The sequence below is a fragment of the Halichoerus grypus genome, chromosome 5 (assembly GCF_964656455.1).
Source record: "Halichoerus grypus chromosome 5, mHalGry1.hap1.1, whole genome shotgun sequence".
NCBI classification, from domain to species: domain Eukaryota; kingdom Metazoa; phylum Chordata; class Mammalia; order Carnivora; family Phocidae; genus Halichoerus; species Halichoerus grypus.
In genome coordinates, this window is record NC_135716.1 from 159,149,703 (window position 1) to 159,176,481 (window position 26,779).

The window sequence follows — 26,779 nt, forward strand, 5'->3', positions numbered from 1 at the left end:
CACAAGCGCCCCTGGCCTTTAGTGGGGCTCTAATCTGGAGAGCCGTGCGAATCAGAGCCCTTGGACCCTTCCCAGACCCAGCAACGTGCCCAACCCGGTGTGGGGTGGGGTGGGTTGCCTGATCCTTTTCTTCTATGTAGTTTTGCAGCTGTTTCTTAGATGGGTGAGCAATTTAACGTGGCCAGTACCTGCCTTGAGATGGCCTTCAAAAGGCCACATCCCAGGATGACAGCCTGGGGCCTCCTCCCCATCCAGGAACTAGCTGGAAGGATTTACATACCATGGCCTGGGATGGCCTGAGTTTCCTTAATGGTAGAGCTCTACTTCCTGTCTCTTCAGCCAAATCTCCCACACCCTTCCCATGAACAAGGAGGTCCCCAGAACAGGCTCTTACTCACCACCCTCTACTCCACCCACTCTGCCGTGGTCCAGGGGGAAAAAAAAATGAGCCAGAGATTTGAGAAGCCCTGGAGCAGAAGTGCTAGGGTCCGGGGACTGCCTTATTTGGGGGCAGGAGCCTTTGGGGAGCAGCGAGGCCCAGGGTGTGAGGTGCCGGCTCCATCCCCTCCCAACTCCGAGCTCTGTGTCCCACTGACCCCCCCGTTTCTCTGGCGGAGACCCGAGCCCCGCCTTCCGCACAGGGGTCCTGCCCTTCTGTGTAGGGCAGGAAGTGGCAGCAGTGGTGGTCAGCGGTGGCCTCTTCGCAGTTACTGCCCCACACTGACCGCCCTGCAGGGGACCAGCAATGTTTGAGGGGCTAGCACACTGGGGGCGTGGGGCCTGGGAGAGCCGCTCCCCAGAAGCCTCAGAGCTCTCTGGCTCCTTGTTGAAATTTCCCAGACCTTTAGGGACCGCTGGGTTTTCCTCTGGCCAGTGAAGTGGGGTGGGGGCAGAGTGGGTGGGGACACCCAAGGAAGGGAGTTTCATCCATGTGGGGCCAGTTCGTTCTCTGCCAGGGAGGCCAAGGTTCCGTAGTCCCCCTGTGCCCCCAGCACAGAGGTTAACCTCGCAAGAAGACCCGGGGTCAGGCCCCTGCTGGTGAGGGCCCCAGGGTGAGGTGGGGGTCCTGCGGGGGTTGGGGAGGGGCTGGCAGGAGGCCATCCTCTGGGAGCTCCCCAGGATCATTTCCCAACAGTGCAGGGATTTGCATACTCACAGGTTTCCCCATCAGCGTCTCGGCTCCTGGAACCAGGAAGGCAGAGGAGGAAAGGGCACGCAGGGCAACAGCCATCGGAGTGGGGTCCCCTCAGCGCTGTGGTGGCTTGAAGTGGGCTCTCAGGCTCTGTTCCAGCCCTGCCACCTGGCCTTCCCTCGAGCCCGTGTGAACCTCATACCTCTTTTGTGAGGCAGGCCGGGAAGCTGAGGCTCTAGGAGGGGGGTTGCACAGGGCCCCACAGCCAGGACTCTTCCCTCTCAGGCTGGCACCCCACGCACTGAGGTATCTTCTAGTCAAGTCTAGGGCCATGCAGGGATCGTCCCTTGCACAGGCGGGAAGAGCGAGGCCCTGTGAGGGCAGGTGCTTCGGCCGGCCGGCCAGGAGCTGGTCAGGAGAACTTCCAGTTAAAACCCACGTCCTGGGCATTGGGCCTGGCAGCCAGCTTGAGAGAGCGCTGCGGAGGAGCGGCTCCGGGTCCTGGGGGGCCGGCGGGGAAGCACGGCATGCGGGCGCAGGCCCACGGAGCCCCGGGCCTCGGGCCTCGAGCCTCAGCCAGCGCCTGCCGCGGGGCCGTGAGCCAGCCGGGGCCAGACGCAGCCTCCAGACACGAGCCCCTCCCGGCCCGGACCTGCCGCCCGCTGCCCGCCTGCCTGGGGGACCCTCCCCCCACACCCCAAAAGCTCTGCTCTGGTCAGGGGCCGAATGTGAGCCCTCGAGTCTGTGGACAGCTGGCTGGTGGGATGGGAAGAGGGGCGCGGGCACCCTACTACTCCTTCCAGGCCACTCCGTCCCGTGTGGGGTACAGACGGAGGGGGCTTGGTGGGTGCGGGGCCGAGGGCGCCCCCTGCCTCCTTCCCTCTCAGGCCTGAGAGTTGCTGCAAACCGGTGTGGGGGGTCCTTCCTTCTTCCGGTGTGTAGAGCCAGGGCCCCGAACTCGAGGGCCTACTCCAGCCTGCCCTCAGGCAGACCACTCAGCCTGGCCTTGCCAGCGGCCTTGCCAGCGGCCTTGCTTCCTTCGCCGCACCAGTGGCTGATAATGGACTGGACAGTCTGGCTTTTAGCTTCCTGACCCACAGAAACAAACGAAGACCCGTAAATAGCCTTTTAATCTGGAATACAGTACTCGATTGGAGAAAATATTTTATAAGGAAGGCAATGACATCTCTTTGTGCAGATAAAACCTTCCAAGGAGGCTGGAAGCCAACGGGCATGGGGTACCTTGAAGAGCACGTGTGGGGGCTTCAAGGTAACATTTGCGGAGATCGTTCCCACTTTGCGCCTGGGTCCCTGCTTTAACTGCCGGCTTCTAAAGAATGTTCAGGGTGGGGCGCCTGGGTGGCGCAGTCGGTTGAGTGTCCGACTCTGGATTTCAGCTCAGGCCGTGATCTCAGGGCTGTGGGCTTGAGCCCCACGTTGGACTCCTCACTCAGCAGGGAGTCTTGGACATTCTCTTTCTCCCTCTCCCCCCAACTCGCTCTTCCCTTCTCGCTCTCTCAAAATAAATCTTTCAAAAAAAAAGTTCAGGGTGAAGAACACAGTGGGGGCCCAGCGTGCAGGGAGAGGGCCAATGTGGCATTTTCCTCAACATGCTGTGCAGGTGTTCTGTGGTAAAGCAGTTTCTAAAAAAAAAAAAAAAATACAGATACTATAAAAGCTTCACAAACAGTAAGTACAGATTAGGTGAGATGTTCAAATATAGAATTATTAAAACTGTATTTTTTCCATTTTCTCCTGCTGATGGTGTTCCAGGGATCATACGACAGCCCAGCTTTTCACTTAAAATCTGTAGCATTTATATCTCATTTTTTCATCTGAGAAAAATGTATATTCCTGCCTGGCTTCCTTCCTTCTAGGGGCCGCTGAGAAGGTAGAGATGGTGAGGTGAACACAGCCCACAGAGAGCAACACCAGAGGCCCTTTGATGAGCACTTACTATGTGCCAGGCATTGGGTCATGTGGTCAACATGCATACTCTTCACGTCCTCCCTACAATCCTGTAAGGTAGGTACCGTTATTATCCCCACTTCACAGATGAGGAAACAGGCCCAGAGAGGGGGAGTCACTTGTCCCTAGTGAATCCAGTGGCAGAGCTGGTTCCTGAGTTTGGGACCAGGACCCCTAGCCTCCCGCACGGAGGCTACCCCGGCGTCACCTTTCCAGGCTGCTCTGCGCCCCCTGCTCCACTCTGGTGGAGCTCCACGTCTAGAACATGGCAGGGCCTGGGAAGGTGGGGCCAGAGCCGAACACCCAAGGGCTCCCCCACCATCTTCTCTTCTCAACTATCCTGGAAGCCCTCTTCTCAGCCAGATGGTTTTCTGTCCTCAGCTCTGGTCACAGGACAGAAAAGGGGAAGAGCCCAATCCCGCCCCCTGCCCCCAACCCTTGCCACCCCTCACCACCCCACAGCCGCAGGACTTCAACTCCCCAACTTCCCCCCACCTCCTCTCAAGGCCCGGGCCACGGCCTCAGTAAGGAAGGCTCTGCCCCCAAGGGACTGAGCGCTTTGGGTCAGGTGCACACCTGCTGACCTTCCACTGCTCAAAGGCCCGCTCAACCCCCAAGTACAACCAAGACCATCATCTCTTAAAGGGGTCACATTGTACTTTACTGACATGTTAAAGGAGGCAAGGACTTACACTTAAAGTACTTAACATTCTACCTGTACACATACATACACCCGTCCCCACTCTTGCGGGAGAGGTGACTCGGAGCACAGAGGAAGGGGAAGAGAGGGTGGGGACAGAAGACCCTTGACCCCTGGTGGGGGCAAGCAGACAGGCGAACAGAGTGGGACAGAAGGTGGGTTATTAAGAAGCATCTTGCTTACTAACATGAAGCCTGGTGCCCTGCGAGAGCACCGATGCGGCCTCATTGGCGTACCGGAGGGGCCCTTGGAGGGCAGGCACACGGTGCCTAACTAGCCAGCTGAGGCCGGCATCCCAGGGACGGGGCGGAGGTGGGGGGCCGTGCACAGGGCCCCCAGCCCAGGCTTCTGCTCCCCACCGCCTCCCTCCCCGCCCTCTGAGAGAAAGGGGGGTTTGGGCTTCAGCCACGGACTGATGCCTTTACGGCAGCGTCTCCTTAAACTACAGATACAATGTGCATCAACAGGGCGATCGCTCCTGCCCCACTCGGCAGCCGGCTCCAGGCGCCGGGGGGGGGCCAGAACCAATCCTACAGTTCTCTTTGGTTTGCGGTTTCCCTTCCCTACTTTAGTCCTCCCTCAGTCCAGCCTTGGGGGCGGCTGCCGCCGCGCAGCCAGCTCACTCGCTGGAGTGCCGGGGCTGGTAAGAAAGGATCTCCGCAGCTAGCCGCTGGGGGTCCAGGAGCTGCGGGAAGCGCCCCATCACAGCCTCTACCAGGTGCGGGGGGAAGACCCCGCACAGCTTGGTGAACACGCTGGCTCGCTCCTTGGCTAGGCTGCCAGCCCCGCCCCATGGGCCCCTGTCAGCCCCCGGGCCTGGCACCTGCCGGTCCTGCAGGACTGGTGTGGGCGGGGGCAGCTGGTATGGCTCAGACCAGTACTCTCGAGGTGTAAAGGCAGCCGGCGGGGGCGCATAGTCAGCAGGGACACTGAAGTGGCCGGCACCCACGGCCCCTCCAAAGGCAGAGAAGGCCCGAGCGGCTGGGAGCTCGGCCCCGTAGGGGCTGTAGCCGGCGTAAGGGCCCCGAGGCGGGCCAGGCTCACCAGGGCCCCCTCCGCGAACCCCCCAGAGTTCGGACATCTGGCTCTCCAGGGAGCCGATGCCCGAGTCCAGACACTCTTGGGACGTGTACGGGAGAGACTCTGGCGTCTGTGGGAACCAGTCTGTGGGCCCAAAGCTGCTGCTGCTGCCCCCACCAGGCGGGAGGCTCCGGCCGGCTGGGGCGAAGGGCTGTGTCAGACCCTCTCGGTGCGGCCCCGGGGATGCCTGGGCTCCCAGCTTCTTCCCGTCCAGGCTGCACTGCTCATGCTCTGTGGGCCCAGGGCCGGGTTGGGACGAGGGTGAGGGCCTCTGGCCGCTTCTGTCCTTGCCCGGGGCCCTGGGGGGTGGGAGGAGGGCATTGGCGCGGAGCTCGTCAGCCACGGAGCGCTGCGGGCGGCTCGGCCGCTCCGGGTGGAAGAATCGGCACTTGATCCCGTAGGTGCATTTCCTCCCTGCAAGACAGTAAGGGGGTCTCTGGGCGGGGGGCTGCAGAACCAGGGCTGGGAGAGGGAAGGGGGTGGCACAGTAAACTCGGGGTTGGGTGGTCTCCGTGAGGAAGAATCGGGGCCCAGGTGTCTTACCGTAGGGACACGGCTGCTTCCTGTGCTCCGCTGTGAGCGGCTTCTTGCGCAGGAAGTTGTCCAGGCTTGGCCCGTGACGGCCCAAAGGGTCATCGGGGGGCATGAACCTGCAGAGGAGGTGGGAGGCGTGAAGGGAGCTTCCCAGTGCGGAGCGGGCAGGGGGGCTGGACAGCGAGCCTCACCAGGAAGAAGAGGAGGGAGAGCAGCTCCTAAAACTGGTGATCATCCTGCAGGACATCCCTGGGCCCTCGGGGTGGGAATGCCCCAAGGGAGGGGAGGAGGCCCCAGCCGGAGGGGCCATCAGAGCAGCTTTCGTGCTGGGAGCTCCGGAGGCAGTGGGAGGCCTGCAACCTGGAAATCTGAATCTAAGGCTGCACCCATCCACGGGCCGCTGATCAGGGACTGAGTGCTGGGAACCACTGACCATATTCCATCACAGCTGCTTCTGCCCCACTCCCCACCCTGGCCCGTCCCCAGCCTGACCCCTTCTACCTGGTGCCAGGTCCCTCTCGCTCCCAAAGCTGCCTGGATGCAAGGCCGTGGCCCCAGCAGAGCTCCCCTTAGCCACCCCCCACACCTGAGGACACATCTGGATCCCCCCCCAATCCCGGGGACCCCAGACCCGAGGGCCAGGACCGTACTTGTCATTGACGAAGGAATACATGAGCAGCCGCTCCTCAATGAAGCGCTTCCACTCCTGCCGCTCACTCTGCAGGTCCCGGTACGTGTCGTTGGAGACCACGACCCCATCAGACTCGAAAGCCAGCTTCACGATGAAGCGGTCATCATAGCACACCACACGCTTGCCGCCCACGCGCCGGGACGGGGTAAACACCAGGATCTTCTTCTTCTCCAGCTCCCGCAGGATGTGCTGGTCTGCGGGACAGCAGCAGGGCAGGTCAGAGCCTGCCCTGGCCCCGGAGCCTCCTGCTGGCCAGGCACAGGGGCTCGGAACCCCAGGCACCCCGAGGCAGGAAGGGGCTGAGCGCAGAGGAAGCTGGGAAGAGAAATGCTGGTCCCTGCTTGAGGCCTAGAAGTTGCTGGTCACACCCAAAGGGTCTCTCTTGGGGAGGAGCCCTGCTGGGGCAGGGAGACCACCTACTCCAGAGGTGCCACCCACCTGTGATGGGCACATCGGGCCGAGGCTGCTCCTTCCTCCAGGATGGCACAAATACCGTGATGTCTGTGTGGCCCCGCTCCAGAAACCAGTTCACTGCCAGGAGGATGCCCCGGCAAGAGAACACCTCCTTATTCCCGTGGCTGGGAAGGAGAGGAGGGACAGGTCAGCCTGCGAGGGTGGCTGGCCCACTCTCCCCTAGCCCCGAGCACAAGGGGCTTGCTCCCTAGCCCCTGGCCTGGCCTGGGTGGTGGAGTGGCTGGGCTCAGCCCACTGCCCTCTGGCCCAAGGCCTGCATTCTCTGCTGGTTCCCACAGCGTCCGGGATGGCCTGACCAGGGACTTTCCCTGAGGTTCCATCTCCCGACAGTGAGGAGCCGCCCAGGAATCTGGCGGCACCCGCTCCCCATGTGGGGGAGGGTCAGGCTGCTTGCAACACACCTGGGGGTGGGGGAAAGGCTCCAGGAGCCTTCTGGTTCCTGCCCCACCCGGGGGTGCTGGGACCACAGGGACACAGACGTACACAGGCACACTGAGTCACCCGTCCTCCCTCGTCCGCTGGGCGGTGCTGTGGGTGGGGGTGGGAAGGGACAAGCCCCGGCTAACAGAAGAGAAACCAGATTGCTCTGGATTAAACATGGATTAAAGTTCAGTCCTACACAGGCCCCAGGGGCTGGGACTGAGGAGGGCGAAGACGAAGGAGGCACAATCCATTGTCCCACACGGGGCGGGCGGTGACAGAGTGGGAGAGGCACTCAGGAGCCTTTCAGTCTGAAAGTGAAAGAGCCTTTCCTCCCAAGACTGCCAATTCCCCCAAATGCCTGGACTGCCCTGTCCTCTCCTCACCCGGCTCAGGAGGGCGGGAGCTGAGGCAAGAAAGGCCATCTGGAAGCCACCAGGGGGACTCTCTCTGTTAGCAGGAGAGCTGGGAGGTAGAACATCCCCCTGCTGTGGTCTGACAGCTGGATGTCACCCCCTCCAAAGGTGGCTGGATCCAGAAGCAAGCCCAGACGGGCTGCTGGCTTGCTCTGGCTCAGTTTCCCTATCTGACAAATGGGCCTGGCAATCTGCAGTCTCCTTAAGAAGGGCCCATGTCAGGGGCATCACTTGTGTGTTTGCTTGAGGCCAGAGACAGTCCAGCAAAGTGGAGGTTCCAACTGGCTTCCTGGGAGGGTTAAGAGGGGGCCGGGGGCCCCCAAGGAACAGTGGGTGTTGTAGAAGGCCTCCAAGCCCAGGCTGGGGGCACTGGACGAGGCCAGCTACAGCTCCCTCCCCAACAGCCCCTGCCCCTCACTAACCCCTCCGGGAGCAGCTCAGACGCTTACATTTGGCAAATAAAACAGAATAAACGTTACACAAAAGAGGCAAGTCCATGGGCGACCACATCCTGTGGGTGGCTTTGGAGTGGGGGTGGTAGCTGGAGTCCCAAGAGAAGGTAGAGACGGGGGTGGGGCAGCTGAGGGGCATGGAGGCTGTCTGGGGGTGAGGCTGGGGCTCCCAATCTGAAGGTCTCCATAAATTGTAAGGGAGGCAAAGTCCAGCTGAAGGCAGTGCTCACCCCCACCAGGTGGTGGGGCCTCCCCACTGTCCACCAGTCTGCTTATAATAAAAGTTAACATTTACTGAGAGCCAGGAGCCAGGCCCTGATCTAAGTGCTTAGTTACGGAATCATCAGCAAGCCTCTGAGGAGGGTCCTATCATTAAAGGCCCCCTTCCCCGTCATTCCCATGAGAAAACCGAGCCACAGAGCACAACCAGTTGCAGTGATGGTGGGACAGAGACGCAGCCCAGAGCCTGTGCTCATAACACCACCGGCGCTGATGCTCAGACAGGCACAGAGTACCAACCCTGGCGGCGGGGACAGGTGGGGGCTGAGTGGGCACCAAGCTCCTACTGGAGGCCGGATGAGTCCCACACCTGCTTTCTTCATCCTTACGAGGCCACAGTGAAGGAAACTGAGGATGCACAACTCATCTACGGCTCCCGGGCTAGTGGGAAGAGACAGAACTTGAACCCACGTCTGAGGCCCCTGGCTTGCCTTCCTAGTCTTAATAGCAAGACCTGAAGTTTGTACAGCAGAAAGAAAAGCTCCCACATTTGAGTCTGAACAAAGTGTTAAGAGGTAGGGGGCAGGCTGGGAACAGGAGACAAGGATGCATCTGGCCAACTCCTGCTCTTCCTCCAGCACCCACGTGAAACAGCACTGCCTCTGGGAAGCCTTCCTGGACGGACCTTCCAGGATAGCTCAGATCCCTGGTTTCTCCTCAAATGCCCAGTGCTTCCCCTGTCACATTCCCGCCACCCCCGCTGGGCCTCTGCTGCCTCCCCACAGCCAGGGGAATGTGATCATCCCTGGCTTGGCTCCCCGGCTCAGGTAAGCAGTCGGCACAAGCACCCACCGGACCCACATCTGTACACGTGTGTGTACGTGCACATGCCCCATCCTAGGCCAGCATCTGCAAGCTCGGGGACTTAATCCAGGCTAGCATACTGCCTCTGGGATCAAAACCTGGGCTGGGGACAAGTCTGCTGGCAGCTGTCCTGGCCCTTAAAATACTCCGTAGGCAGGTAGTGAGAGCCTTGCTCTTGGAAGGAGTTGAACCCACGAAGTAGTTCCGCAAGTCGATCCAGGCCAGGAGTGCCTCCCTAGAGCTAACTTTAGTCCCTCTTGCTGCAATGGAGGAAGCTCTGCTGGCACAGGAAAACCAGACATCCTCCCTCCCCCACTGCAGGCCTGTTTGCCCAGAAGGTCGCCTCCCCCCCCCCCGCCTGGCTAACTAGACATTGGCTAAGTTGTGTGAAGATGTAGGGGACTCCAGCTCGGCGGCTCCCACCCAAGGATAGAGGGCAGGGCCAGGCCAGACTAGCCAGGTGAAGAGATCTGCCTGGGCTGGGCCCAGCTAGAGGAGAAAAATTCCCTTAGAAGGAAACAGAGGTGAATTTCCCCACGATTTGCATATGGTGGGGGCTGGCCGGTCTGCCCTGGGGGGGGAGGGGGCAGCAGGGCAGGAACCCAGCAGCAGCTGAGACAGGAAGTTTGAGGCTGGAATTCCCCTCCTGCTACCGCCCCAGCTCAGAAACCCCCCACCGCTGTGCCTCTCCAGGCCGGCTCCTCAGGCCACCCCCCTCCTCCCGCCCAGGCCCCTCCTCCTCCTGCCAGGATACAAACACACAGAGCACATGGCTGTCCCCAGGGAGGGGGGAGCGCGGGAGATGGTCAGCGCGGGCTGCCCCAAGCCAGCACAGCCTGCCCAAGCCTCCAGGGGAAGAAGTCACAGACCTGCACTGCTCCTGGGCCAGCCACAAGCTGCTGGAGCCAGACAGGGGACCCCCTCTCAAAGAAAAGGTTGTCACCAGCTGCCAACAGCATGCGGGAGCCAGCTTTACCCAACCTCCCACCGAGGCTCAGCCCATTTCTGAGACAGGAAGACTGATCCAAAGGTGGCCAGAACAGGGCCGCCTGCACACCAGCTGAGCTGGGCCAGGATCAGCCTGACAGCTGACTTGGCCCAGCTGGGTTGGGAGTGGGAAGGGCCAAGGGCATTGAAGCCTCAGGCAGCCCACCTAGGAGACCCCTTAGGGAAGCCAGGGAAGGAGCCCTCCCCAGGCCCCGACCAGGGTCTGGAGGTCTCCCTGACCACACCGACTGGAACTTTTCCTGGTGAACGATCCACCCAGCCCTGACCCAGAGGGCGGGGCCTGGATTGAAGGGAGGTCTGGGCTCCCTAGGGTCAGCCCTGGCCCCGGCTTCACCTGACCCCAATCCCTGTGACAGTCTTCTCGAAGGGCAGGATTACTGGGGTGGAGTCCTGGCTCTGGCCCTGGGGGGCCCCTAGGCCCAGTCTAGTCAAGGTGGCTTGGCTGTAGCAGAGGTGACCCAAGTCACAGCTGACCTGCCCACGCTCACCCCCCCCTTCCCCCACCCCCACGCCCCCATGTAAGCCAGATCCTGGAGCTCACTCTTAGTCACAGCGACAAAGGTCCCAGTACCCGGGCCTGCTTCCTCAGAGTCCAGGTCTGGCACAACAAGGCCTCAGGGGCCCCAGACCCCTAAGTAACAGTAGTAACAACTACTGTTTACTGAGCTTGCGCTTCTGTCCAGGCTCTCTGCCTCCACTCCTCACAATGTCATCTGAGCAGGGGTTAGCTGGGTCTTACTGATGAGGAGAGAAAGCTCCAAGACATCAAGTGACTGGCTCCTACATGGGCGAGCTGGCCCCACAGTCTAATCCCTTACACCATACTGTCTCATGTCGCAGGAGAGGTACCGAGACTGAGTGATGGTCTTCAGGGAGACACGAAGAGCCCAAGGTGAACACCAGAGACAGAAGGACCCAAGTTCGCATCCCTGCTCTAACACTTACCAGTGGTGTGTGCCCATGGGCACATCTCTGAGCCCCTGTCCTCATCCCTAGAACATTCCTAACAAGCCCACTTCCAAGAAGCCATAAGGATTAAGGGAGAGCCTCAGTAAAGGGCTTTCCCTTCCTCTTGATCAGTCTGGGAGAACAGTTCAAACTCTTTCCTGAAGGCCCCTCTACCAGAGATGCAGACACAAGGCCACCATTCTCCACCACAGGCCCTGGCCTTGGCCCTGGAAGTGACACGTACCTCATGGCCACGTTGCTACCGTCGATGACCACAGGTCTCAGGTCACTGCCTTCCTTGTTCTCCTCTGGGGGTGAGGGCTCCAGGGTGGGTGCCTTGGGGGTGCCCCCACCCCGGGGGACCAGGGGGGGCTGAGCGCAGGGGTCCGGGGAGGCCTGGCGCTCCCGCTCGGCTGCTGACCCATGTTTGACCAGCTCGCCCAGCACTGTGTTGGTGTCGGCCTGCACCCCCAGTTTCTGCAGGACACTGTGGATCTCAGCGGATGAGTAGCCTAGCTTCCGGAAGAAATCAACCTTCATCTGCAGCTCCGCAGCCGGTGTCTCCTCAGAGCTGGGCTCCTGAGCCGGCCTCGGGGTACCTTGGCAGCTGTGGCTGTCAAGTTCCCACAGACTCATGGTGGGGCTGGCTTTCTGAGTGGACCTCTCTCCACCGGCCACTCACAGCTCAGACTGATGGGAGGCACCTGTCACAGCTCCTGTAGGACAACCGTAAGAATTAGGGATGGGACTGGCTCTCTCTCCCACCCCTCTCCAGCCCCTACCCCACCCAACAGGTTGAGGCCACACTGACTGGTGGCACCAGGCAAAGCCATCTGCATGTGTCACTTCTCCTATCCTCTCAAAAGCTGTCCCAGCTAGGAGTCATCATTCCCACTTTATAAAGGATGAAACTGAGGCACAGACTTCAAGAACTTAAGGTCATCCAGCTGTTAGCTGGTGGCGCAAAGACTTGAACTCAGGCAGTCTGGCTCCACCTCCTACCCCGCCCCCAGCCCCACGGCAACCCAGGGGACCCAGAACTCCTGGGAGGCCTCGCAGGACGTCGCCGCGCCCCCACAGCTGCGGGGCGGGGCTCTCAGATGGAAACCCGGGGTTGGAAGTGCGCTGGGGCGGGGGGGAGGGGGTGCCGGGGGCTTCCCCGCTGAGGCCATCGCCTCCGCTCGCCCCGCGCTCCGAGCCCAGGCCCAGGAGGCGCAGGGCCCACGGCCGGGCTCCCGGGTCGGGAAGGGGGAAGTTTCCGGGGTGACCCACCGGCGAGAAAAGTTGCTGGGAAACTCTGGTTGGCCGCCGGGCGCGGGTGACGCGGAGGCTGTCGCGGCCCCGAGCCCCGCGCTCTCTCGGCTCCCCTCTGGACCTCGGCCCCCCCTCCCAGGCTCCCCCAACTTGGGCTAAGTTGGAGGGGTTCCCGAGGACCGGCAAGATCGGAGGGGACCCGCCCCACGTCCCTCCCCTCCGGCCGGTCCCAGCCGGAGCCCTCCCCGCGCCGCCCGCCCTTCGCCGGGGCCCGCGCCCCGGCCTCGCCGCGCGCCTCACCCCGCCGAGCGCCAGCCGCGGCCCGCGGCGTCTCCATGGGGCCGAGTCCCGGGGGCGAGGCCGGCGGCGCCTTTATACGGAGCGGGCAGGTGGCGTTCGGCACCGTGACGCGGAAGCCGGGCAGGGGAGGCGGCAGCCGGCCCAGGCGGTAGGGGGCGGAGCAGCCACCGCCCCTTCCTGCTCCGCCCCCGCGCCGCCCCGCCCCGCGCCTCCCCGCCCCGGCCTCCGGCCCCGCCCCCGCGGCTCGGGCTCGCCCGCCGGCGGGGCCCGAAAGGGGGCAGGGCCGCGCGGGGCCGCGGCGGCGCTGGCGTCTGCGAGGCCGGGGCGCACCTCCCGGCAGGCGTCAGGGAGGCGCGGGCCGAGCCAGGTGCGCGCGGACTCACCGGGGTGCGCACGGCGATGCGAGGACCCGTACAGCCACGCACGTTCAGACCTAGGAGCGCCTGCCAGGTACGCCCCGACCGACCCCCGTACAGTCACGGTCGCGCTGAGTGAATCAGGCACACAGAGGTCGGTCCACGCACCGTTGGAGGTAGGTCCTTAGTTGCAGAGACAGGCACCTTTCAGACTGAGCCAGGAACACTCAACAGGTACACCGTGACTGGAACAGGTACACAGAGGTGGGGCCGTGGGGAGGACACTCACCAGGATAGAAAAGTCCAGTCAGGAAGTACGCAGTGACCGAGGCGAAGAACCAGGCAAAGAGGCACGTTTACACCAATCACCACGAGTGTTGGCACGGCATTCTCTTGCTCAGCTCACAGATGCACCCACCCCCGCATGAGGATGCTTTTAGGTCCCAGGTCAGCCATGGGCTCTCACTGGAGCACAGCACTTGGCACTGTTTACCCGCGGGTTTAGGTGCTAGGCCCATTTTAACCCTAGAGAAACTCAGAAAAGGCTTAATTGCCCCATCTGGAAAGGACTGGAACGGGGACCAGGAGCTTCCATTCCAGGGCACCAGAAGCCACCTTTGCCACTTTTGAAACCACCAGTGACCTAGGGCAGAGGGGAGACTTTTTGGTGAGAGGATGGGGCCTGACACCTGCCCTCAAGTGTGTGTGTGTGTGTGTTTAAAAGGGGAACATAAACCCCACAAGCTAGAGGACAAAGCCTCAGCAGTGTCACCAGCTCACTTTGAAGGTGGGGAAACAGGCTCAGGGAGCCAAAGCCCTCAGAACTGAGAGCTGACTGTGTACCAGTACTTCACTTACATTTTCTCTGCCTTATCATAGGCATGCATCCTATAAGGTGGGTATCAGTGTAGTAGCCAAAAAGTCTCATTGCTGTACAGGTACAGCTTCATGGATAATAGTAATAACAAAATATCCATGTGTCCACTAGCTAATTTAAGAACTAGACCCATACCAGTACCTTTGAGACCCTCCACATGCCTTCCCTGCAGCCTCCTCCCCCATCCGGAAAGACCACTTGCCCGAATTTTGTTTTAATTGTGCGCATCATTTCCTTGATTTTCTCTTAGTTTTACCACCTTGGTATACATCCCTAAATAATATATCGTTTAGTTTCATTTTGCTTTTTTTGTGTGCAAGTGGAATCATTCTATAATTATGTGACTCCTTTTTTTCACACAGCATTGTTTTTTTTTTAAGATTTTATTTTTAAATAATCTCTACACCCAACATGGGGCTCAAACCCACCACCCCAAGATCAAGAGTCTCACATTCCACCGACTGCGCCAGCCAGGCGCCCCCAACACAGCATTGTTTTTTAAAATACATTTCTATTGCCGGCGTACCTATAACTTATTTTACGATTGAATAATATTCCATTTTAGGAATATACCACTAGTTATTTATACATTCTGTTACTGGGTGTTATTTCTGGGATTTGTTATTTATTTACTTATGTAGCTATAACCAGGAGCGCGCTTTGGAAATTCTCGTACATATCTTAATGCGCTTGTAGAGTTGAAGCAACAAAAACTTCAGAAAGGTGAAGTCACTTGCCCAGGGGCCCAGAGCTAGTGGAGCTGGGATTCACAGAGCTCTCTCTGAGGTATCCATCTCCAATACCTGCCACATAAGAGGCCACAGAAGACCCAGGGAGGAGGGAGCGTGCATTTCTAGCCAGGCCTTGAAGCTGTTCCTCTGGACTTGCCTGACCCTGTCTACCCAAGTCCCTGCTTCGTTGCCTCTCAACTTTAAAGACCCCAAAATGTTCCCTCCTATGCCCCCCAGGCATAGCAACCCCAGGGGCGGGCCAAGGAGAGAGGGAGAACAAGGCCCCTTTCCATGGGGGGCCCAGGGCTGGTCTTAGTTACTCTGGCTGAGCGCTGTGGATGCTGTACCCCTGGTCTTCAGCACAACCCTTTTATAGTGAGGAAAAGCTCAGCAACATTAGGCATTTATTCATATTCATTGTAGGAACTACCTTTAAAAAAAAAAGAATTTATTTGACAGAGAGAGACACAGCGAGGGAAGGAACATAAGCAGGGGGAGTGGGAGAGGGAGAAGTGGGCTTCCTGCTGAGCAGGGAGCCCGATGCGGGGCTGGATCCCAGGACCCCAGGATCACGACCTGAGCCGAAGGCAGATGCTTAACGACTGAGCCACCCAGGCGCCCCAGGAACTACCTTTAAGGTAGGACAAATATGAAGAAAGAAGCCCGGGTTAATCATTGTATGATGATAAGTCCGCCACAGCGATAATGCCTTGCGTTTACGGACTGCTCACTAGGCTGCCGGCACCGGGCCAGCGCTTTGCATTTGCTTCTTCCTCGGCTGGGAGTGCCCTCCCCTCCTTCCCTCGGACTGCTGTCTGGCCAATTCCATTCATCTTTTTGATGATGTCACCTCCTCTGGGAGGCCCGCCCAGACTCTTCAAATGCGACTTTGCTTCCTCCCCAGTGCTCCCACGGCACACGGCCTGTGTCCCTACGTGCTGGATTGTGATTGCCTGCCTGGGACCTCCTCTGGGAGGTCCAGCTCTGTGCCAGTTGGAGCCCGCAGGACCGGGTGATGAGTCACGCAGCTCTGTCCCCTCCCCAAGTGAGCCGAAGTCTCACTCTCTTCCGGCTCATGAAGGCGGCTCTTTCCTGAGAAGCTGACTCTTCTGCAGAATCCAGGGCTGCTCAGGGGAACCCCTGCTCCACTTACAGCTGGATTTTGCAAACCTTGGCCCTAATTCCCAGGAGCACTCTGGGTATAATGGTGCCCAGCCCATGCTTATCTGTCTTGGAGGCTGGGCTTGCCAGCTTCCTTCCTGGAGCTTGCCTGCTTTCTTGCCACCTGCCCGCACCTCCTGTGAGGTTTGCAGAGGTCTGCAGAGGTCCAGGACTGGTCACCCCCTTGGCGGGGGATGGGGGACCTGGAGAGAGAAGGGTTCCGGGAATTACCTTGGCCTTTGATGGCTCCACTGGGCCACTCAGACTGGGGAGGGCACAGAAGCTAGGTCACCTCTATAGGAAGGGTGGGCAGGCTGCCCCCAAGCCTTAGCAGAGTGGCCACAGAGGTTAAATTCATCAAGGACTTCTAGAAGTGGAGAAAAGATCAGGTCCCTCCCATGTTTTGATATTCCTAGTATACGTTTTTTAAGTTATTTAAAAATTTTTTTTTAATTTAAGTAATCTCTACATGGGGCTTGAACTCACAACCCTGAGATCAAGAGTCAGATGCTCCTGACTGAGCCAGCCAGACACCCCATCTCCTAGTATCTTTTAAAAAGACATCACAGTAGAGCTACAAAAAAATTGAGGTAGGTTTTAAACAGTCATTGAACAAAATAACTTTTTTCATCATGTATTCAAATGCAGTGGACTACTGACAAGATAATAATTGGAGGATTGGTTTTAAAAATATATTATTTCCTTGGAGTAATGGCTGATTGTACCGCTGGGGCAAGGAAAAGGTGAGCCCGGAGCATCTAGTGGCACCAGAGTTGGAAACTGCTCAAAACACAAAAGGATGGGTGTGTCAAAGGGACCCAGGAGCTAAATCACTCCAGTGGCCAAGCGGCAACAATTAGAGCAATAAAAGAAATAACAGAGTATTTAGGATGCCTGGGTGGCTCAGTCTTTTGGCCATCTGCCTTCGGCTCAGGTCATGATCCCGGGGTCCTGGGATCGAGCCCCGCATCAGGCTCCCTGCTCAGCGGGAAGCCTGCTTCTCCCTCTCCCTCTGTTGCGGCTCTCTGTCTCTCTCTCTGTTAAATAAATAAATAAAATCGTAAAAAAAAAAAAAAGGAAAGAACAGAGTATTAGATTATAACCCAAAGTATAAAATATATATCCATGAGTCCACACTGGTAGAAATAAATTATTGCATAATAGCTAACCAGGAAAGAAGAAATAAATCTCCTTTACTGAAGAATTCCAAATAATCTTCGTAGATTGTCCCTTCCAGGAAATGGAGCTTCATTATCCCCTCCCCTTCCCTTGACCTCAAACTAGACTTCTGACTTGCTTCTAAACAATAGAGCAGGAAGTGGGAAAACAGTAACCTTGCGGTGGAGAATCCTGGCTGACACCACCTTGACCAAATGCTCAAGGTTAATATCACCAGGAGTGAGCGGAGTGGATATCGTGCACTCCCAATATATGTGATTTTCTTCCCCCAAGCCCATGACCCCGGAGAATGCCTCAGATGAACGCCAACTGAAGGACATTTTACAAAACACCTGACTGGGATTCCTCAAAACAGAAAGCGTTCTAAAAAGCATGGAGGGGTGCTTGGCTGGCTCAGTCAGTTAAGCATTCGACTCTTGATTTCGGCTCAGGTCATGATCTCAGGGTCGTGAGATCGAGCCCTGCGTCGGGCTCTGCACTCAATGTGAAGTCTGCTCGGGATGCTCTTCCTCTCCCTCTGCCCCCCCACCAAATAAATAAATAAATCTTCAAAAAAAATTAAAAGCATGGAAAGACAGAAACAGTCACAGCCCAGAGGATGCTGGGAAATGTGCCAAGTGGATGCAATGTGGTTCCCTGGGTTGGTTCCTGGATCAGAGCGAGCGTTGATGGAAAAGCTGGTTAAGTCCACAGAAGATCTGGACTTTAGTAAAAGAGATGTACCAATGTTGTGTTGTTTGAGCTTTCACAAATGTGCCACTGTGATGTGAGATGACAGATGACAACAATATGGAAACAAACGGGGTGAGGGGTATGTGGGAACTCTGTGCAATCTTTGCAACTCTTCTGTAAATCTAACATTAATTCTAAAAGTAAAAAGTTGATGTAAAAAAAAATCAGGCATATATATATATAGAACTTCATGGGCCTTAGAGGCGGTGTGTTTTGGCAAGGGGGCTGATGTCTTTGTTCGTTTCCATGGGTGTGTATGTATACTGTGACCGAGTGTATTTCCATTTGGAGATCGTGTCCCAAGTCTACACTTGGGGCCTTTCGGTCTATGGGGCCCTGGCCAGATGGTCCTCCTGCCTCCCTTCCTCCCTAGATCACCCCCCACCCCACTCAGCTACCCCTGCTCCCTCTCTTCTGAACCTTGAATTCTGCTCACATTCTGCACGGTTAGAGCTGGAAAGCCCCAGAGAGACTCTACTAGCCTAGAATCTTTGATTTATAGATGGGGAGACGGACAGGGAAAGGGACTTGCCCCTGGCCACACAGCAAGTTAATTTGGACACAGCTGAGAATGGGACTGGCCGGGCTTTCTCCATCCCTGGCCTCTCGGGCCCCATTTGCTTCAGACCTGAGGTTCAGACCCACGCAAGTGCTCGGAAGTCCTGGTGACTCACTTAGGGACTAGATCAGGGCAATGCCTAACCCGAAGGAATGGTCGCATCTCAAGTGTCTGTTAAAGGGGGTGGGTGCAGCAGCAGTTTGCCCTTTGGCCCCACTGTGCACTCCCTTACCCGGTGAACCCCACCTGGTTTTGGAGATCCGGGAAGACCTGGAGGCGGAAGGGAGGCAGAAGGGTGAGTCCGCCCGCTCTTGCCCCAGAGCTACTGCACTCGAGGGGCCAGAGAGAAATCTGTAAAGCCTTAAGGGTATGCACAGGGGTCGGGTCCCCAGTTTTGGGTTGAACGCTCCCTAATCTACACTGGGGAACACAACTTTGGTGATATCCTTGGAGCTGCCAGAGAGGCCCCTGGGCTTCCCTAGGGCTTGGAGAGTAAGGGCTGGGCCAAGGTGGCCTTGCTGCGGAGTATGGTGGGCTGGACACTCGTGCCTTCTGCCCTGGACCCCCACGGCCCCCTACACTATGTTCCCACACTTAACTGTGATGGTCTGGGACCCCACTGTCTCCCCACCTGACTGTGGCTCCCCAGGACGGGATTTGGCACGCACAGATGTAGGTAAATGCATGGTGAGTCAATGTGTGAGTGAGCCCGAGTAGTTCCAGGTATGTTTTGTTCTGGGCATCTCTGTTGTACCCTCTTTGCCAAGCGCAGCTCATACATGTCCCCTTGTGTCTGAAAAGGGCAGTCATAGGCCTGGGCGGTCACAGGCCTCTCCAGCTGAGCCACCTGTGAAGGTTCAGATGGGAGTGGAGAGCTGGAAGCTGGACGTGGATGAACTTGCATCTAGGCCAGGTCTAACCACAGAGTCAGGAGGTTGCTGCTGGCCGAGCCGACGTCAGCTCACGTGGTTCGCATGCCCGCCCCCACACAGGGTTGTCATCTCCACCAGCTCACAAGATCCCAGAGGTCACTAGTGCAGCTCACATGCGGGTCAGAAGTGGTGATGGGCTCTTTGAGGCATCACTGGCCGATAAACATGCGGCAGGAAGCTTGCTGGTGGTCTCCATAGCGCCCTTGCCCGATTCCCCCTCCTAACAGTACTGGGAATTTCCCAGCCGTGTGATCTGGCCAGAAATGACCCCATTCCAAGGCAGGGCCTAACTGGCTTAAGCAAGTCAGCATATCTCATCCTCCAGGCTCTAGTAATTGGTCAGGAAAAGGCACATGACCCAAATCAGGCCAATCAGGGTTAACAAAGTCTCAATTCTGGGTCTTTTCTTGGAGCTAACTGGGAAGCAAGCTCTCTGATCTTTGCCAATCACAAATGAGTAAAGCAAGCAGTGCCAGGAGCTCCTGGAAGCCACCTTGTGACACATCATAGGAGGCAGAGCCAAGAGACTGAAAGAACATAGGTCCTTGGGGCTCCTGGGTGGCTCAGTTGTTAAGCGTCTGCCTTTGGCTCAGGTCATGATTCCCGGGTCTTGGGATCGGGCCCCGCATCGGGCTCCCTGCTCTGCAGGAAGCCTGCTTCTCCCTCTCCCACTCCCCCTGCTTGTGTTCCCTCTCTCACTCTCTCTCTCTCTCTGTCAAATAAATAAATAAAATCTTAAAAAAAAAAAAAAAAGAACATAGGTCCTTGGTAACAGCTGCCAGATCAAGCCTTGCCTGAAGCTATTCCTAGCTCTAAGCCTTTTGGCTATGTAAGCACATAACTTTGGTCACTCACAGTCGAAATATCCTTTATATTGGTAACAACAATTACTTAATAATTACTAAGTATGTAATGATTACCTAAATACAGCTTAGCGGATAAAATCTTACAAAATATGTGGGGATGTTTGGAAATAATAAAACAAACTCTTACTGGTGAAAAGGCCAGCAAACTGCTGATCTAATTCAAGATCTGCTGTTTGGCACATGGTAAGGCCTGGGGAAGTCACAAGATTTGTTTGAGGTTTTATAGCTGCTCAGTAGGCCCTCTGGCTCTCAGTCCACTGATTCTTGATGTTTTATGATAATTGGAATGCTTGAATTTGTATGCATTCCCTGTGAAATCATCCCTACCTGGTTTTCTCCCTTCTTGTCTGTTTTTTCCATGAGGCAGAGAAAGAATGGCAGTAATCCTCTTCATTTTGTGAATAGGGAGGCAGAGGCCCAGAGAGGCTTAGAGATTTGCTAAGGTCACACAGAAAGGCGGTGGTAGAGCTGGTCCTGGAGGCCAAATGTCCTGAATGTCACTTAAAGTTCAGCCCCTTCCACCTCGCCCCTTGTGCTGACCACCTCTGCCTCCATGAGGGTAGGAATAAAGATTAGGGGCATGGTGGGGTCCCTTCTTCTGGCCTTTCTTAGCTGCCAAATGAGTACAGAGGTCTTTGAGTTGTACAGGATAAGGAAGTGATTGTAGGCCCTGGCAGATGGTCTCCCCGCCCCAGCCTTAGAAAAACCAAAGTTATGAGGCTCAGAGAAAACTTAGGCCAGAGCCTCCAAAAGGGAGGTCAACCTAGAGAGATAGGAAGCTGTGTGCGTGAGAGTCTGGCCTCACAATCCATGTGGCCCCAGCTCTGACATCTCCCCTCCCCTCCCCAAAAGCCTTCCATGGTTCCCCAACATTTTCAGTAGTCATGGGATGGATAGGCACAGCTGCCTGGGTGGTGCACTGCCCAATTTGGATTATGATCTGAATGGCACCCCCTGGAGTTGTGTACTTCACAGCTTGCACAACCATACACGGTGAGCCTAGATTTCATTTCTCAACATGTTTGAACACTCAAACTGGTTTCACAGCCATAAATGACCTTGCAAACACTTTTTGAATAAAAAAAAATAATTTCATCTTTTTTTGCAAGATAAAGAAGATATTTGGAGAAAATTTATTTTATTTTACATCAGTCTGATCCCAAAGATTGTACTAAGAAATTTCTATCCATTAAGATTCCTTATTTTTTACAGGTGATTTTTTTTTTTTTAAGATTTTATTTATTTATTTGACAGAGAGAGACACAGCGAGAGAGGGAACACAAGCATGGGGAGTGGGAGAGGGAGAAGCAGGCTCCCTGCTGAGCAGGGAGCCCGATGCGGGGCTCGATCCCAGGAGCCTAGGATCATGACCTGAGCTGAAGGCAGACGCTTAACGACTGAGCCACCCAGGCGCCCCTACAGGTGACTTTTGACCCTTTCGTACTTAGTAAGTAATGCCCACTGTTTAACAGAATTTAAATTAATTTTATGAGGGAAAGTAAGATTTATAGACGAATGAATTAAACATATTTTGTCAGGCTTGGTTTGAGGACTGAATGTATGCTGAAATTGTCATTATAGATTGAAATTTACATGCTGTGAATTTAAAAAAATAGACTTTGCTTTCACTACATGTGAGTTTGGAATTCTTGCATTCTGTGCTTCATTTCTGTGATTTATTTAGTTATTTTAAAAAACAAATTTTGTGCTTTGATTCTAAAAGAAGAGATAAGAGAGGAGATACGATCTCCTCAAATAACCCATTTCAGGGACGAATAGCTGTTATTTCCAAAAGATGAAAAGCTAAAATGGCTATATTTTCTCTTTTTAGTGTGGGTTTTTGAAGTACTAGAGCCATTTTGACATTCCACATAAGATTTTTTTTTCTGAACAGGTGATACAATGTAAAAGGTTCAAAAAGTACACATGTGTTTATAGTAGAACCAAAGCCTCTTCTCCTTGGTCCTTAAAGTGGTTCTGTTCTCCAAGAACAACTGAAGTTAACAGTTTCTTATATATCTTTCTATATATGCACAGACAGAATCTGTGCATCTACAAGGGACTATTTGCATATATACTATCTAATCTGCTAAGTTTCTCATTATTTCTATTCAAACAAGGCCCTCACTACAATGAACTGCACCTTGCTTTGCTCACTTCATAATAAACCTTTCTGATAATTCCTATCACTGCATGTTATGCTGCCTCATCACTGAAAGATATTCGGCCGAAAAATATTACATTGTAAGGGTGTATCATAATTTGTTTAGGCTGTTTTTGGCTGATAGACATTTGCGTGTTTCTAGTCTTTAGCTATTGCAAACAATACTGCAATGTAGACCCTGGTCTACTCAGCACTTGGCAACTGTGCAAATACATAGCAGGATAAATTCGTCTTGTCGGGTCAAAGGGTATCTTAGTTTGCCCGGGCTGCCATAACCAAGTCCTACACACTGGGTGGTTAAACAACAGAAACCTATTATTTCACACTTCTGGAGGCTGGGAAGTCCAAGATCAAGGTGCGGGCAGGGTTGGTTCATTCCAAGAGATGTGAGGGTAAATCTGCCTTCTGGCAGCTTGCTGGTGATTTTTCGTGTTTGTTGGCTTGTAGGTGCATCACCCTATCTCCACCTTGATGTTCGCATGGCATTCTCCCTGTGTGGGTCTGTGTCCAAATTTCCTCTTTTAATAAGGACATCAGTCCTATTGGATTAGGGGCCCACCCCACTCCAATATAACCCCATTTTAACCGGTAACATCTGGAATGACCCTCTTTCTAAATAAAGTTATATTCTGAGATACTGGGGGTTAGGACTTCAACATATGAATTTTGGCGGGGGGGTGGGCGGCACAGTTCAACCCATAACAAAAGGTATGTGAGCGTTTACCTTTAGAACATTTATTGCTAAATTGCTCTTCATAGAAACTGTACCTTACCTTCCTACCAGCAGTGATGAAAATGACCTAGATCACATTTCTTTGGCAACACAGTGGGTCATCAGACATTTTGATTTCTGCCAGTCTAGTAGATGAAAAATGTCATCTCATTGTAGCCCCACTTAAAGTTTTAGTATAAGTGAGGATAAAGGCTCTTGTTTCTTACATTCAAGACCAATTTGCATTTTAAAAAAAGATTTATTTATTTCAGAGAGCGAGAGAGAGAGAGCGTACACACACTTGAGTGGGGGGGGGGCAGAGGGAGAGGGAGCGAGAGAATCTCAAGCAGACTCCATGCTGAGTGCAGAGCCTGACTCGATCCCACAACCCTGAGATCATGACCTGAGCCGAAATCAAGAATGACATGAGTCGAAATCAAGAATCGGATGCTTAACCAACTGTGCCACCCAGGTGCCCCCAATTTGCATTTTTTTTGGTGCCCAGTTGTTTACATCCTTTGCCTGTTTTTCTACTGGATTAGTGGTCTTTTATCCCTTACTGACTTGTTGGAGCTCTCTAAAGATAAGGGAAATTAGCTCTTTGTATTTCACATATTTTCTTTTCCTATGAATTGATTGTTATTTGACTTTGTATATGAGTTTCTTTTTTCTTTACCCAGGGGAAAAACTTTCAATTTAATGTACACAGACAGATTATTTTCTTTTATGGTTTGGGGGATTTCTGTGATACTTAGGAAGCTTTCTCCACTCTAAGATTATGACACAAATTCTCCCATTTTTTTCCTGACACGTTTATGGTTCCATTTTTTAAAAAGATTTTACTTATATATTTGAGAGAGAGAGAGAGAGCCTGAGTGGGGGGAGGAGCAGAGGGAGAGAGACAAGCAGACTCGGGGCTCCATCCCAGGATCCAGAGATCATGACCTGAGCCGAAGTCAGGTGCTTAACTGACTGAGCCACCCAGGCACCCCTGTTGTTTCATTTTTTTATGTATATAGTTCTAAAAAATTTATTGGAACATAATTTTGGCATAGGTGTAAGGTAAGGACCCAATCCAGCCCTCCTGGTGGACACTTGGTGGTCCCAACAGCATTTATCAAATAATGTGTGAAAGCCATGATCAGATTTAAGCAGTGTGTCGATATGTGGAATTTGCAGAAATATTTTTCTTTTTTTTTTTTTTAAAGATTTTATTTATTTATTTGACAGAAAGATACACAGAGAGAGAGGGAACACAAGCAGGGGGAGTGGGAGAGGGAGAAGCAGGCTTCCCGCGGAGCAGGGAGCCCGATGTGGGGCTCGATCCCAGGACCCTGAGATCATGACCTGAGCCGAAGGCAGACACTAAATGACTGAGCCATGCAGGCGCCCCTGCAGAAATATTTTCACTAAAAAGTTGTCCTGACCGGGGCACCGGGCTGGCTCAGTAGAGTGTGCGACTCTTGATCTCGGCGTTGTGGGTTCGAGCCCTATCTTGGGTGTAGAGATTACTTAAAGATAAAATCTTAAAAAAAAGTCCTGATTGTATTTCAGCATCCTTTTTTTTCTTTAAAAAAAAAAAATGTTTGGGGGCGCCTGGGTGGTTCAGTCGGTTAGGCAGCCGGCTCTTGATTTCGGCTCAGGTCATGATCTCAGGGTCGTGAGATTGAGCCAAGCCCTGTGTTGGGCTCCACACTCAGTGGGGTGTCTGCTCGAGCATTCTCTCTCTCCCTCTGCCCCTCCTCCTGCTCTCTCTCTGAAATAAATACACTTTAAAAAAAAAAAAAGAATTTTTGTCTTTAACCAATGATCCATTATGGGCATAGACTATGAATTTGTTATTGTAATAAAAATAATTCAAAAACAGTTTCATAGGCAAAACTGGCAGTATTCAGCCACACTAAAAGGACTGAGTAACTGTGAATGCCCACTTGGTAAGCACTCAAAAGTTTCTCAAACAGTTCCCTTTTAAAAATTAATAAATATTTATTAATTGATTACAATATAGAAATAGCAGAAGCTAGTAGTGCTGAATCGCCTGAGAGAACCCCTCAGAACCCTTGGGGTTCACTGGAGGGAGCTAAGAGTTTGGATCCTGACCTCACCACCTCTTCGCCCTGTCTGCTCCATGAACTTGCTTGACCTCTCTGTGTCACATTTTCCTCCATCTATAAAATGGGGACAGGAATAGGGGTGGGTTTTGTGGGGCCTGAAGCTTCTGCAATTTGGGGGAGCCCTCTTAAAACTTACAAATGGAAAGCTAAGCACCTCCCCCGCAGGATCTGGGAAGGGCCTTTGGCCAGTAGATTAAACTTTATTGCCTTCATCCCAGACCAATCTCTGAAAATAGTGGCTTCTTCACAGGGCCTGTGGGAGTTCCGAATGAGGTGACATGTCTACATCATCTGCACCCCGGGAGGGGGCGAGCCGGGTCTGACTCCCAGACTGCACACTCAGGCGTGTAAGAAGCACGGCTTCCTTTATGCACCAAAACTGACCTGAAGTTCTGACACCAAGCCTGCGGCTCCTCAGAGCTGGCCAGTGCCTTCGTTTCGGTCGTCCTTGAAGTTTTTAATCTGCCTTGCTCTGAGGAAGAATCAGGCATGGCGTGAGGGAAAGGGTCCATTTTTCTGTGATCGTTATTTGTCTCTGATCATCTGTTCACACACATGCGCACGCATGCACACGCACACACGGAGCATGGTGGAGGCATCTGGTGTTCTTTCCGAAGTCCCTGTAAATCTGCTCTCCACAGCTTCTGATCCAAGCATGGGACTTGGGGGCTTTGAGGGGTGCCCAAGGAACACTGTTTAGCAGCTTGCAAGAAGATGTCTCCTAGTGGGCCCAATTCTAGGCCATACTGAAGATGCTGGCCAGTGGCTAAAACTGTGTGGCTAGAAGCAAGGATTGGGTGCCAGACAGAACTGGGTTCGAATCCAGCAAGTCCCTGTTTTCCTCATCTGCAGAATGAGGAGGAGGAGAATTCCTCCGTCAGAGAATTGATGTGAGGAATTAAATGTCACGACGTTAACGTAAGTGTCTGACTCACAGTGCACGAGCTCTGATAACAGAGCTCATACTTCACTCTTCTCCATTATTGATGGGGAAACTGAGGTCCCAGAGACATTGGCTGGCTGGGTCAAGATCACCATGCAACACCTCTATCAGTAGCTGGAGTAAAGGAACCAAAGGCATGCTTATTCATTTTGCAGAAGACCTAAGACTAGGCGCAGTGGCTGGTATTTTAAATGATCAAACCAGGGTTCAAAAGCATCTAAAGCAGATGACATGATTGACTAACTCCCCTGAAGTGAAATGGAATAGGGATGGATGTAAAGTGAAAAGATTTTTCATGAAAAAGATTTTGGCTAAAGGTTCAATATAATCCCACGTTAAATGGCTGCCCAAACTAATGTGATCTTAGGCTGCATCTGTAGAGATACAGAGTTGAGGATAAGGGAGGTGATGGCTGGAGGGTTGGGTTCAATTCTGGTTGCCCTGCCTTTTTTTTTTTTTTAAGATTTTATTTGTTTATTTGAGAGAGAGAGTGAAATAGAGCATGAGAAAGGGGAGGGTCAGAGGGAGAAGCAGACTCCCCGCTGAGCAGGGAGCCCGATGCAGGACTCGATCCCAGGACTCCAGGATCATGACCTGAGCCGAAGGCAGTCGCCTAACCAACTGAGCCACCCAGGCGCCCTGGTTGCCCCGCTTTTGAGGGGGCAGGGAGAGGCTAGATTCCAGTCCATGGAGGGCAAAGGATGGTGAAGAACTGGGGATACTGACCTTGGAGAGGAGAAGACCCAGGGGCGGAGGCGGGAGCGAAGTATCACCCCGCCTGGCTCCAGAGCAGAACTGGGAACCCACTCTGTGTCTGTCAGGAGCAGGTGGAAGTCAGGTGAGGAAAGGATCCTGCTTTGAGCCCTCAGATAGTCTCAACGAAAACACTGGGCCCTACTGATAAAAAATCCTCCTTGGCTCTATAACCACATCTTATAGTCAACAAATATGTAATCCATATTTCTCCTATTCTAAGGTATACTTAAAAGTGAA

General features: G+C 54.3%; 2 protein-coding genes and 1 long non-coding RNA gene across 20 annotated transcripts in view; 2 read left to right on the top strand and 1 right to left on the bottom strand.

Annotated features, from left to right (window-relative positions):
* Nucleotides 1–2,244: 2,244 nt before the first annotated feature.
* Nucleotides 2,245–13,127, bottom strand: ZC3H12A (zinc finger CCCH-type containing 12A). 5 transcript variants are annotated; one of them, XM_036119073.2, is made up of 7 exons: nt 12,461–12,604; nt 11,151–11,622; nt 6,544–6,683; nt 6,065–6,299; nt 5,424–5,530; nt 4,624–5,294; nt 2,245–2,775 (listed from the first exon to the last, which is right to left on the bottom strand). In XM_036119073.2, the coding sequence occupies exons 2-7, from the start codon at nt 11,540–11,542 to the stop codon at nt 2,677–2,679; spliced, it is 1,644 nt and encodes a 547-aa protein (XP_035974966.1). In that variant the 5' UTR covers nt 11,543–11,622; nt 12,461–12,604; the 3' UTR covers nt 2,245–2,676. The 5 variants fall into 5 exon arrangements, with proteins under 5 accessions (XP_035974966.1, XP_077929523.1, XP_035974964.1 ...); XM_078073397.1 differs by lacking the exon at nt 12,461–12,604 and adding an exon at nt 13,106–13,127 and having other exon boundaries at nt 2,245–5,294; XM_036119071.2 differs by having other exon boundaries at nt 2,245–5,294.
* LOC144381944 (uncharacterized) lies at nt 3,037–7,903 on the top strand. The gene is made up of 2 exons (XR_013448270.1): nt 3,037–3,157; nt 6,139–7,903. It is a non-coding gene; the product is annotated as an uncharacterized LOC144381944 (long non-coding RNA).
* The window catches only part of LOC118552561 (uncharacterized), a 165,740-nt gene continuing 151,650 nt past the window's right edge, over nt 12,690–26,779 (top strand). For 12 of the 14 annotated variants that reach the window (XR_013448261.1, XR_013448269.1, XR_013448256.1 and 9 more), the window contains exon 1: nt 12,690–12,910. Coding sequence is in view for 1 of the 14 variants with exons in the window: in XM_078073399.1 (XP_077929525.1) it covers nt 12,860–12,910 (51 nt within the window). In the remaining 13 variants the exon portion in view is untranslated. Of the gene's footprint in view, nt 12,993–26,779 lie in introns of all 14 variants that reach the window. The other 2 variants (XR_013448257.1, XR_013448260.1) reach the window with 1 other exon arrangement.

Coding starts and splice junctions, on each gene's coding strand:
- ZC3H12A (XM_078073397.1), bottom strand. CDS start 11,542: ATGAGTCTGTGGGAACTTGACAGCCACAGCTGCCAAGGTACCCCGAGG. Junction 5,531..6,064: donor TATTCCTTCGTCAATGACAA/GTACGGTCCTGG, acceptor CCTCCTCTGCAG/GTTCATGCCCCCCGATGACC. Junction 5,295..5,423: donor GAAGCAGCCGTGTCCCTACG/GTAAGACACCTG, acceptor ACTGTCTTGCAG/GGAGGAAATGCACCTACGGG.